The sequence below is a fragment of the Sceloporus occidentalis genome, unplaced genomic scaffold (genome assembly GCF_023333645.1).
Source record: "Sceloporus occidentalis isolate IW3139 unplaced genomic scaffold, rSceOcc1.0.p SCAF_195, whole genome shotgun sequence".
Classification (NCBI taxonomy): domain Eukaryota; kingdom Metazoa; phylum Chordata; class Lepidosauria; order Squamata; family Phrynosomatidae; genus Sceloporus; species Sceloporus occidentalis.
The window spans coordinates 1,032,536-1,046,302 of record NW_028317175.1 but is presented as its reverse complement, the minus strand read 5'-3'; the positions used below and the strand labels follow the sequence as shown (position 1 = coordinate 1,046,302).

The 13,767-nt window shown below is 37.1% G+C and overlaps 1 protein-coding gene across 1 annotated transcript in view; it reads left to right on the top strand.

Moving 5' to 3' along the window:
- LOC149278299 (sorting nexin-29-like) overlaps positions 1-13,011 on the top strand; it is a 181,406-nt gene extending 168,395 nt beyond the window's left edge. The window contains exon 21 of the mRNA XM_089502141.1: positions 12,882-13,011. Coding sequence (XP_089358267.1) covers positions 12,882-13,011 — 130 coding nt within the window. The remainder of the gene's footprint in view (positions 1-12,881) is intronic.
- The last annotated feature ends 756 nt before the right edge of the window (positions 13,012-13,767 follow it).

Below are 13,767 nucleotides of genomic sequence, written 5' to 3'. Positions count from 1 at the left end.
GATGTGTTAGCAACATTAAACCTGTTTAAGTTATTACTAATATTAGCATCTTCAGCATTTACATACATTTTCAAGTTTGTTTTATAGCAGCACTATGTTACCTTTAAATATGTTTTTAGCATTTGGAAAAGACCACTTTAAAATACCATTATGTCACCATTGCATACATGCTTATTGGAAAAGCAAAACTCAGATAATTATTTATTGTATATCTCTAGACTGAATTCGCGCTAGCCATGAAACCATCATTAAAGCTCAAGCCAAAAACCCGCTATGGATCTATAAAGGTTTTGCAGCTCTCTGTGGTATATTCACTCACAACCAAGACAGGATTTTTTCTTTCACACTGAGTTTTGCAAGTCTAGAAAGGCTGTGAACCGCCTTGGGCAGTCGTTAATGAGAGAGCATCATTGTCCGTGTTCATAATTTGCATTATAAATTATGCCAGTAATCCCGTGCTTGGGCTATATTGGATAAACAAGTACATTAAGGAAATGTGAAATTTGGCAGTGCTACTAACAAAAATATGTCTTTCCTGACACATTTCGCGATGTACGAGAAATCCATCTTGAAATTGTTGCACATTCCTGATTCTGCTTGCTGTTTGATGTCGAAAGAGATAGAGCAAGGTGTCTGCATCTGTACAAAAAAACAAAAATCAGATGTAAACTAGACTAGATCTCTGTGCATTCCTGAACATTCCACAGTACGCTATTTAGGATCAGAAGATTCTCGGTATTTGTTTCTTTATGGACATACACAGTATAAGTGGTGTAAATACAGGGGTCACAGTGGTGGCAGCTTCGACGGGGCCCGGGCGACCCCTGCAACCCTTGGTTTCTGTCTCCTCATACCAATTCAAAATAGTTTAGAAAGGGCCTTTCTGACTTGGACCGCAGTGTGTGTTTACATATGTGTGCCGGAGTGTATGTTGGAAGACGGGGGCAATGATCTCACAGAGAAGCTGTTTAAGGGCAAAGATGGCACAGATAAGCTGTTTGGGGCACTGACAGGCTGGGGAAAAGATGGCACAAACAGACTGTATGGGGGTTAGGGTGGCACTGATAAGCTGCACAGGGCCCCCTGTGATTTCTAGTTACACCCCTGCACAGTATATTTGTTGTGTCTCCATCCAGAGAATGCGACAGGGGGTTTAATGACACTGATTGCCCTATATTGTGTTCATTAATAAACCTGCCAACCCCATAGAGATGGGACATGTCAGAGACTTTGGTGTCTGTAGTAATGGTGGAACGGACCTCTACTTCCTCATGATTTTTGGAACAAGATCCATGAGATTGTCATAAGAAGCCTCAGTAATTGTGGACTGGGGTAGCTTTGGGGTCTGTAGCATCTGATTATGAACTGGATTCCTGAAATGCAGAGTGTTAGAAAACTTGTGCTATTATCGTCACTATGAAATCATTTAACATGGTCCATAATAGCAAAATTCCACTGTGTGATTGGCATCAGAAGCAGCAACTGGATGTTTTGTTAAGATGTTCATACTTACTGCCAGATCCTTACCAGGGTCTGAGGCTAGCTGAGGTAGCAATACAGGGTAGTGTAGAAGCTACAAATCCAATTTATAATCTGGCAAACTGTAAATGGGGAAAATGTCTCAAGCCACTTACCTAAACCTCCTTCTTCTTCCTTGTGGAAACTACATGTTTATAGATCATTATCGTAAAGCAATGTCAATCTGGCATAGCTGTGTCTGGGACTAGAAACCACCTGCAGACACCCCGGATTATATGTAAAAATTCTGAAATTAACAGAATTCTTGATATTTTCCTCATGGCCTTAAATGTTTTTAAACTATTTGACTATTAATAACATATAAAGTGGTGGTTTATGTTAAATTGCTCAAATGTATATTTTTGGAGGCATAAGTGGGATTTAGTTATAATATGCAAAACATCTATCGTTTTTACAAAGACAGTAGGTTAATATTTCATTAGAAATGTATCCAACTGTTCACAAGATCTTTAAAAATTGAAGGTACACTCGGTACGTCATCACTTATATATCTGCTCATATGTTAATATATCTGCAAACATAGATAAATTGCCTGCTCCATACAATATAAGATTGAAGCCTGCTTTAATTCGGTTTGTCTCGTGTGCATTATTTCAATCAAGCCAATTTTCTGCTTATATAACATTTCTATTCATATATTCATATTTGTGTAACCCGATTCATCTTTTCTCCTCATTCACCAATGTCTGAATTAATGAAACCTCTCTTGATAGGCAAATTTGATTCTCTCAAACTTTATGGGCATTAAATATTTTTTTTTTCGCCAAGGAATTTGGGAGTATAAGGGTATTACATGCTTTTGGTAGGAAAGTGACATGCAATCTCCAATGTCATTCATGGAAGCCCCAGACAGTTACTCATTCCCTCGCGTCAGCAAGACTCTGATAACCTCAATTATCATTGCTGCTGCAATCTTTTCGTATTACCTTTAAAAGAAACACAGCGTTAATCTAGAGCAAAAGGGAGTTTTGTTGCAGAATTTCTTAATTATATGAAACATATTGTTGCGAAGAAAAAATAATGACCATTTTGTTCTGCATTAGGGAGTAAAGGGGCATTTTATTTTTTGGAGTGGATGATAGACTTTCAATATCATTAAATTACAGTAGTTTTGAAGATATCACTGAGAACTGAAACTAACCACCCAAGGGCAAGAAACTGCAAATGAATTCAGGAGGAAATAGGTTTGTTTTTTACCAGAAGTTACTTATGGGAGTATATAGTATTATTACTGTGTATGCTGAGGTTCCAGTGGGATAAAATAACAATTGCATGGTTCACACTTTTTATGGGTCGGTTTGATGGAATTCAGTGTTACATGTACACGTTCATGCTAGATTTATTTGCAAAACCTACCCTCTAGCCTTCTACTATATATAGAAAGGTGCTCCGAATCGCTATAAAGTGAAGACTTTTTTGATGAAAAATAAAGTTGTGTCAATCTTGTTTAGTAGACAATAACATAACATTTTTTTTAAATGTATTATTAAATGTTTATATTAATTACATGTGAGGTAAAAATCCAGCAGTAACTTGTCCATGTAGTATTTACATATAATTGTCATATATTTCATAATATGTTGTTGCTTTTACGCTCAGAGTGTCCAAGTGGGACCCTTGAGCGGAGATTGATGTTTACCAACAGAAGAGAAACGCCCTAAGAATCAAAGTGGAGTTTTTCACCCTCCAACCAGGGATCCCTCAGCCTGAGCCCTTGGGTTCGAGTGGCCATGGCACTTCCTGATGAGCCACCCGGAACCTCAAGTGCCTCCCTGGTAGTTGGTAGAAAGGTTAGGAGAAACAAATGCCAAAAGCTGGGTCAGGATGCCAGAAATGACACAGGCAGGACCATCCAAGGGCAATGGCTGACTGTGTGTACTGCTATGTTAATGCCTACAATGAGAAGTTGAAGGTAATACTCTGATCCTACACAGATGTGGGAACCATGGCTAGAATATAGCAAGAAGTTTGTAAGCTGACAAATGTAAAACAAAAGTCTCTTGTGATGCATCAGGCATTGTAACCAGAGGTTCTGATTCAGACCAGGAAACGTGACAGCTGCAGACCAACACAAACCGTTTTTCTACTAAAATACCTATTGACAGCTAAATACCATTATTTTCTAGCATAATATGAAAATGGCTTCCTATTGATAGAATTAAATTAAATTGTGCCCAAAATGATCACATATCAGCCTCAACTATAGATTTGATTCTGACACCAGGTTACAAAGTTCTGCTGTATTCACTGTTGTCTCATATTTTAATAAATGCTCAGGACAAGAGGAGTTAGTCCGTTCTTTTGCTTTTGTGTTAATGCTTCCTAAAACATCAACTAATGAATACTCACCTGCACATTCAAACATTGCAATTTGTATCTGCCTGTGCTTAAAGTGTCTGCCCTGGAGGACTCTTCTGTATCTTATGTACATTTTGGAAGGCTATCAGACTTTATGGATCTATTACTGCTTTTAAACTACATTTTTACAGAAGAAATATTCTCAAAGAGCATTTTATCCCACTCTGTTTAAACTGATGGGTATGTTGTTCTGAAGAGGTGTTTTGGACCTAAGACATCTGGTTCCACTATGTTTTAGGAAAAAAAAACACAAAGATAGAGTGGTGGAAGAGATATCTACATTTTCTGTTGGTAACATATTTTCTTTACCAGGAAACATGTAATATTCACGTATCTTTATCACAAGGCAGTAATCATAGACCAAAATATGTTTGCATATGATGTACAAATATATCTTGCATAATTTGGTGCAGATGTTGGACTAGAAATCTAACACAGAGGTTGGATCTGTGTTATTCATGAATAATGAGTGAATTAAGGATTAAAGGGAGGCTGTATACTGATAATGGGGATAGATGAGTGTGTTCGGAAGAATGTACGGACGTAATGCAATTCCACTAAATAAAAACATTTCAATTGCAATATAAAACATTTTTGTGCTGCTTAAAAACATTTTGCAAATGCTTACTGTAACCTATACAATTTGTAGCATGGCTCCATTTCAAAATCTTACCAATTTTTCTTTTATGTGTCTCGACTCTTTGTCTTAAAAAGGACATCTGTTTCCTTTCCTCCATAAATCCTTTCTTAAACCTATGTTGGCAGAAATTGGTTTTCTTTAACAAAACTAGAAGCCTGTACCTGCAGGCAGCCAATTATAATCCAAAGACTATAACACAAAAATCCTTCTTAATATGATTCTTTTAGTGTAAAATCCGTAAATGTACAAAAAATTTGTAAGAAACTGTATTTCAGCAAATACGCAATACCAAGTAATGGCTTTTTAGTGATTGTCCCAGTGCATATACCCAGAGTATAATGATTGCCCAAACATTATAGTGTATTTATTTTGTTTATCAAATCTAGAATGCAGTCAGTGCGGTGTGTCTGTATGTTAAATATTGGATTTTCCTTTTATCAATACAAGATGCCTATTATTACATTAATTTATACGTTTAGGTTTCTTGATATTTATTTTGTGACATCCATAAGGTTAATGTACTAAATATCTAAGCTCACAATCTAGACCGTTTTCAGCACACCGCTGTAGAGTAATGTATGTTTCGGTATCGCTGCAGGAAGAAAATCTGAATTCAAAGACAGACACTGTATGACCAGGGAGAAACTGATATGATCATATCAACAGCTGGTAGGATTGGATTACTGTTATTTGCATGCCAATTTTTGGCATATCAGATAGGGGCGTTCAGCTTATTCTCATAATAGGTATCTGATTGGTATTTGCCTTAATGGATTGAAAATGAAATGTGAATATTACAGATGCAGTTGCCTGATGTTCTGCCATTTTGTTTACGGGTTGAGATATGGGGCGAGATTACTACCATTTAATGGTTTTAATGGGAGCAGCACTGTGCATTTACAAAAAGCGTACTAAAGTATGCTTCCGAGTGACGAGGAAAATGAGACAGAAGTTTAATTTTCTAACTTCAAAACGTAAAGAATGCCTGCGCCAATTTGCACTCAGTGTAAAACTGTTTCTATTATGTATTAAAATAATATAATAAATTGGGGACTAGACTGACTCTTTAATATATTTGAGGATTAATAAGGAGTGTACTGGTCATATAAAGCTGGCATTTAGCTCAGATGTATGTTTATACTTATCATTTGTCATACTATATATTGTAGATGTGTATGTATATAGGAATTATGTCAAAGGAAAATAATTCTTGGAGAAAGACAAAGTTAAAATAAAAAAAAGTTTTTCTCATCAAATATAAAAAAAAACAACATCATCCCTAAGGGGTTAAAGGTTTCTAGTGGATGTCTCAGACCTCCAACTAATAGAAAATTAGTATTGACCGAATTACAAACCCAGTCCCGTGCAGGTTTTTAGCAATGCCCTCATCTGTCATGCCAATGCTTCTGAACCTTGTGCTCCAATCCAATTTTACTCGGTGAGATTTTCTAATTTGGAAATTTCCAGCTGGGATTCCATGCCAAAATTCATACTCCTCTCTGTTTTATTCGAGACTTACTTATAAAGGGTCACCGGCTCCATGCATCAGCTTGAATTTAACCTCTGTACCCTAAGCTTTAATCAGACACAGAACATATGTATATATTGTTATACAGCTTATTAATCATTTGTAAAAACCGCTGTTGTCTGTTACTAAAAGCAGATCTTAACATTTCTTAAAGCAGATGTGCCGTGATTGATGTTCGTTTTAATAGGATTCCTAACTTCTTGAGACAAAGACAAATTTATTGGATTAGACTTTGCATGGGTAATTGTACTTGTAACCACTGTTGGGCTCACTGATCAAACAACTCTTTCTACCAGCAATAGAAATAAATGGCAGTAAAAGTTGTCAGCTGAGTCTGATATTACATTTGGTTTTATAGCTAGCTTTAGACATAGCTTTTCCTGTTCTTTCTTTTTCAACAAAAAATATAAACCAAAATATTAATCTCTTAAGCACTAGTAACATTCTATGCTCTTATTACTCTGAGTAAAAGGTGATGACTTCTACCTCTCCACAGCCTTTGACACGGTTAACCACCTTAATCTCCTGCAAGTCCTTAAAGCATCCGTGATACAGCTCTCTCCTGGTGTACGTTTAGCATCTGCTTCTCTTGCACTTGTTTGTGTTCTCCATTGCTCTTCTTTGGTGTTCCTTGGGGTTCAGTTCTGGGGCTTACACTCTTCTCTAGCTGCCACACCACTTGGAATTTGGGTTCCAGTACCAATTCTGTTCTGAGGAAATGCTAATTTACATTTCCTTTCCCGATCTCTTTCCCTTTTCTTTAACTCACTTTGCCAACTCTCTGAATAGCATTCTGAATGGCGTCCCACTAGCTGAAGCTCAACATTTTCAAAACTTTTCCCTGGTCTTCTCTATACCCAGTTCCTTATATCTCCATCACTGTTAAGAGTTCCATGATCTACTCAACAGCCCAAATTCACTGACTTAGCGAGGCACACAATTTATCCTGTTGATACACATGTTATATCTCCAGGCCACTGACTTCTCTACATGACCCCTTTTGTCTCCTTATGTTTCATTCCCTCTCCTTCTTCTAATACATTGTAAGCTCACAAGAGCAGGGCCCTCTTCTTCTGTACCAATATGTGTAAAAGTGTGTTAGTGTTGTTGGTAACTTTGTATTCTACTCTTTGTAACGTAATACTGCAATATCTCCTTTCCTTTTTAAGTCTCTCAGTGTTTAGTCATTTTCTTTTAGTGCACACCTATGTTAATCTTGTTGTACCAAGCTGTATATTATGAATTTGAATGTTATTAATCTTTACTGTCCCGCTATTATAATAACACTATGGAATCTGCTGACACTCTCTAAATAAATGCAATATTATCTAGGGTGATGGCCTATGCCTGATCAAGGACACTACCTCCTGTTATCTCTTGTTCTTTGCCTTAATTACATCCAACCAATAATAGCCATATTGTAGTAGAAGGGAATAATAACAGATTAACGTTGAAACTGACAATATAAAAAATAACCATAATGTGAATACACATAAGATAGGCTGGCACAGGAAGAGAAGAGGTCCCAGCTTTTGTGATCTTACAACCTACATAAATTTGCACTACATAAAGTCTGCTAGTAAGTGCAAATCCAGCAGAAATTAAAGCATTGATATAACTGTGTTGCTACCCTCTAGAAACATAGAGGGATAGGTCTGCAATTATACAAGTGATTACATCGGCGCTTCTCTGAAACATCTTCTAAGCATCAGCTTGTACAAGAACAGATAAAATGAGCAGTTAAAATGCATTCTGAAGATTAACTACTAGTAAAAGAGGAGCAAAAAAACACACATTATGAGAAAATCAATTTACATGGATTTGTATTTAAGGCTGTACGCCCGAACAGAAATTCTTAGAAATCAAAACAACAATTACTTGGTGAAGAAGCAGGCTCACAGCATGGATTCTGCGTTTCCCTGGCATGCATGGAGAATACAATGTGGTGTTAAGAAGAAAGAACAGAGGTTAATCGTACAAGTTCAGCTGGATACATTGTCATTAACATCTCCAATGACAGAAATGAATGTACCATTACTGTGCCATCCACCCATCATTGAAAGTATCGGTGACAATGCCCCAACTCCCATCTCTATATACATACGTGTACATGATTCATGTAATTAAAGGCAGTCTGGTTAGCACTGTTACATGTATTTTTTTAATGTAATTGTTGAATTAATGGGGATCTCTGCTCATTAGGCCTACCAAGCAGTTGCCCTAAACAATGTGGACCATCAACCATATCCTAAATGCACTCCTACCCGTTCTCTCCTCTTATCCGATTATTTTTCTCTGTCCTCTGCTCTGATTTCTAGTTCTCATGCATGCGTACAAGATTTCTCAATGGCTGCCCCTATCCTCTGGATTGCTCTTCTCTGGCGAATCTCTCTTGCCCTGTCTTCAGTTGGTCAAAAAATCCCTCAACATCCATTTCTTGAGAGACGCCTATGAACTGTCAAGTTGTCTCCCTTCCTCCCACCTACAATGCCTTGCAAAAGTATTCACCCCCTTTGGCGTTTTTCCTATTTGTTGCATTACAACCTGAAATTAAAAAGGATTTTTATTTGGATTTCATGTACTGGACATACACAAAAAATTGAAATGAAGAAGATAGCTTTTAAAAAAAAAAATTCTAAAAAAGGAAAAAAAAGAAAAAAAGAAAAGGGGTGTGCATATTCATCCCTTTACTAGGAAGCCCCTAAATAAGATCTGGTGCAACCAATTGCCTTCAGAAGTCGCATAATTAGTTAAATAAAGTCCACCTGTGTGCATGATCTGAGTATATATAAATCTTTTCTGAAAGGCCCCAGAGACTGCAACACCACTGAGCAAAGGCAAACCAAGAAGCCCACGGAGCTCTCCAAACAGGTCAGGGACAAAGCTGTGGAAAAGTAAAAGTCAATATATATCTGAAACTTTGAACATCCCACAGAGCACCATTAAATCCATTATTAAGAAATGGAAAGAACATGGCACCACAACAAACCTGCCGAGAGTGGGCCACCCTCCAAAACTTATGGACCAGGCAATATATCAGAGAGGCAACAAAGTGACCAAAAGATAACTCTGAAGCAGCTGCAAAGCTCCACAGCGGAGATTGGAGTATCTGTCTATAGAACCACTTTAAGGCCACAGAGCTGGGCTTTACAGAAAAAAAAGTCATTACTTAAAGAGAAAAAAAAGCAAAGAAGTTTGCTGTTCGGGAAAATGGAAGACTGCCCCCCCAGAAAAAAAACAATTTCTGCCAGATAATGCATAAAAAATACAATGAGGTTACATTGTTTTCCATCTCTCCAAACATTCCTAAAGCCAGCCCCTGACCAATAACGGGCTATAACGACATAGAAATGTCTTTACTTACATTTGCTCTGGTGTATGTTGAACATTGCTATTAATCTAATCATTATTGTCTTATATTAAGCCCTATGACACGGCAACAACCACATCCTATCACTTTTTTGTTTTCTACGAAGGTATTAATATATAAAAGGTACCGATTTACTAAACATAGTAAATCATCAACATTTAAGTAAGGTTTTCATAAAATTAAATTATGATTTAAAATGTATGCTGGGGTCCATTACATGCCAGTGGGTCCATTCTCACCAATAGGAGCCTTCATTAGCTTTTACAGCGAAACGATTCCTTTAAAGCTCATTGAGCTGTTATATGACATACATGTAGCTTTCAGCACATAGTATGAATCCGTAGTCTATGATTCTTCTTTAATAAAATGCCGGTTTGACCATAAATCATTATATTCCAAATCCAGTTATACGTTAAAGCCTAAATACATATTTATTAAATGCAAAACTATCCAGTCTCATCGCACAGATGGATAATGTTAATTTTTGCCGGCTGTCATGTACTCAGATCCAGCTCATTTTTGTGGCATGACTATAAATTGCTCTTTTTGCTTTCAAATGCATTTATCTAATTCACATCATTACTTACTCTCACCAAATTATTTCTGATTCCATAAATTGCTGTGTTTTACCGAATATGTATACAAATGTATAAAATTTGAGTAAAGCACATAATTTCAATCAATGCTGTTCACAAAATAGCAAACCGGTATTCGGTGTGTGCAGTAATCCTCCAACGTATATGTCTTCAGTCAATATATGAAAACAGAAACTGGTGCCCTTTAAATAAAAGATATACAGAACATATTAGAGACATAAGAAGCACCCCTAGATATCTGAGTTCCACACATGGTGCGGTGTATCAATCTGTTTAGCTTGCGTATACTTGGTCCCCTTGGAACTCTTAGACGCACCAGCGTGTGTCCACGCTGGCAAGAAGATGTGTTTGAGCAAATGCATCACCTGCAAGGCAAGGGGTTGGGTAGGGAAAGAAGAAAATGCACGGGGAATTCCGCAGAATCCCTCCACACATATATAAATGCAAACATCTTCATTGAAAGGGACTCCTCAGCTAACATGTGCATTCAAGTGTCGCTTGTTACAAGGTCCTCCTTAAAATCAACACAAAAGTTCACTTATGCATGTATGGGAATTTCAGGGCACTTTATACAAGAAAAAAGCATTGTATTCACTTAAACTGATTTATTTTTTTTAACTAAAAAAATTATTATGGTATCGATCGTGCCTCAGTACAGAGAATACAATACAAAAGATTCCTTGTATATTGCAAAATCTGAAAACAATATGATTTCTGTTTTTCTGTTGGAATCAATTATGACATTAATGAGTTTCTGAGTGTAATTCCCAAGACACATCCCTCCTGATCTGGGTGTAATAAGCCATGTAGGAGAGAACCCGGTCTATTGGCCTAGATCGCACTTTGATGTCGCAGGTGAGCAATGAAATCAGTCTGAAGTGGTTTGGGGTTCACCTGGTTTAGACAAGGTAATGATCACTACACTTCTCTAATGTGTGAAGATGAGGGATTCGCGCATCTGAAAAAAGTTTTATGCTACAGGTTAAAAAAAAGCTGTATGGGCAAACTCCCTAGAAATGTGGATAAATGACACTTCTATACCAGTGCTCTGACCCATGTTTGCTACATACCGTTATTCCCGTGGTTGATTGATTGTTTCTGTGGTTTAAACACAGTCTTGTTTTTCTTTATTTTACATTGACATACTCTATGCTGTATCAACGTATTGAATTTGTATCAAGTCTATACTCATTGTAAGTATACTTACCTGCCTTGTGCATTTCAAATTGTATGGATTTTAGATGTCCTGTCTATTCCTTACTTTGGAACATTTCTCTAACTGATTAGGAGGTAATTAGTCATTACTGTATTTATGTCAATAAAAACTAAATTTAAAACAAAAAAAAAACTGTATGGGCCCAGAGCTAAGTTACGAATTTCCTTATGTCTAATTGGCTCAGCCAGCTCTCTCCTGTCTATGTAATAAAGTAGAGGATATGGAGACTAGATGATGATGTGTCTATCATTGATGTGGTGGTTGGGGTGCACAGGAACGTGGGTGTAGTAGGATGCAAACTGTTCTGTTACCATTGGCATCAACAACATACTGGATTCTAATTGCCTTGGAGCGTCGCTTAAACTTGTGCTCCTAAACTGATTTATTAGCAGAGTTCCAGCTGTTTACCCCGGGATTAATATATATATATATATATATATATATATATATATATATATATATATATATATATACTGTAGCTGTAGATCTTTTGTGATAACCTAGAAAAAGAGAACAGAAGGATCTGGGTCCTGCAGAGGGACTCGTATAATTCCATATCTGTAATGAATGATATGCATTAAATTCTATGCAATAGGGTTTATTCACCAAAGGTAGTTCTCAGGAAGCAGGTGTATATTAAAATTCTAAGCACCAACAACAGCTGGTGAACTACCTGTGGCATATCTCTTCAGGAGCCAGTGAGTAAACATTCCCAATGCACTAGCAAGGTCCTTCTTAAATAAAGTGGAGGCTTCATCAAATAACATAGAAAGAGGTCAAGAAATTCCTCTCACCAGCGAGACTTTCATTGTTATTAGCCACTGTTCATTGTAGCCCACGTGCGTTAGCAAATCATTTCCTATGTGAGGGCCCATGAGCTTACAATCTAAAAAATCAAAATGTGTATGTAATTTTTATTTACTGTGTCAGTTGTGTCAGTATGAACTGTGAGCTTGGGATGGTTTGTTTTGCAGCCAGTATAAAAAAAAAAGAAGCCATTCATGTAAGGATCAGACTTTGAGTAAGCGAAGAGTGCCCAGCAGGGATGTATTGCTAATGTACTTTATCATTTAATGAAACCTTCTTAATTAGAAGAACTAAGTAACTAGAGCGTTGATTCAGTTCATTCTCTCCCTGTTCCGCTTGTGTAAAACAAATTTCAGGCATTGACAGGGTTTGTATTGAAGGCCATTGCCTGAGGCACTAGCGGATCATCTGCTTTAACCCCTTTGTTGTTGTGGTGTCTCAGAGTCGCTCCAAATCACACTGTCAGTGTATCTGACACTGGAACGTTAAGGAGCATGGCAGAAACCAGCCTTTATTCGCAAATCCTTTAAGGTTTGTATTTATGTCACGTTAAGGTTTGCAAAATGTCTTACAATTGAACATTGTTCTTTTTAAACTTCCACACATAGTACATTTTATTTCCCCCGAGATTACTGCATTTCCATGCGCTAATAATCACGTGGTTGACACACTTCATATAATCTGGCATGTATCGAGAACACTGATGATTACCTCTGTACAGCAGTGACATATTCATGGTGGAAAATACTCTAACCTTTGTTGCAATCACTTTGTGAGTAATTTGCACCTATTACCTATTTATTCCCTCACCTCTCCCTCTCTTTTAGTGACACTCAAAGCACTGGAGAACAGCTTGGAAAAAGCAGTCGATCAAAAGTGGCTTCACGTTTCCCGAAATTATCTCGCAATCACCCAAGAGAGTCACGGAATCTTGAGCCTCAAAGTGGAGACCTTTGACCTTTTTTCCTTGCTAACATCAGTCTTGGAGGAAAGAGGACTGTATTGAACATAATGACTCAAACCCTTTGAATGCGTCAATGTTGTTGTGACATCTCAGCTCTTAAAGAATCCATGGATCTACTTCAAATACGTCAAGTAATCATGTCCTTTATGTTGCTTCTGCAATAATCCACACTATGTATGTGTTCCGCTTTAACACGCACACCAACGACCAACCTTAAGCGAAAGATTGGGATATGCTTAGAATATTCAATATCACTTTTCAGACATTTACCAGACGAACCGCTAACAGACTTTAATATATTTTACCGTTGGGGTAATTACTATATCATGTTTTTGCAATAATTATTAGATATTAAATTTGAGGCGGTCCTGTTGTATGTCTCTGTGGTGAGACTGTCAACCTATATTTTGGGAAATATATGCTGTCATTGGACATAATCTCTGGCGATAAAGCAAAAATGCAGACCAGAAAACTTAATCTCTAGTCATTCATTTAGCTGCAGATGATAGGAGGCATAGTCCAAGAGTAGCAAGCTAAAACACACCTTTTGAGCACCTTATACCCCTTTACAAAGGGTCTTAATTTATGTAATCTTATTAAGATATTAGAGATGTATACGATATATCACCTGCTATCTGAATAAATCAGATATATACAGTTTGATGTTTAATTATACAAAAAGTAAGGATAAGATTGTACTTGAGGTGGGGGATCATAATGGTTGGGTGAGTTTTGTGATAGTATTATTC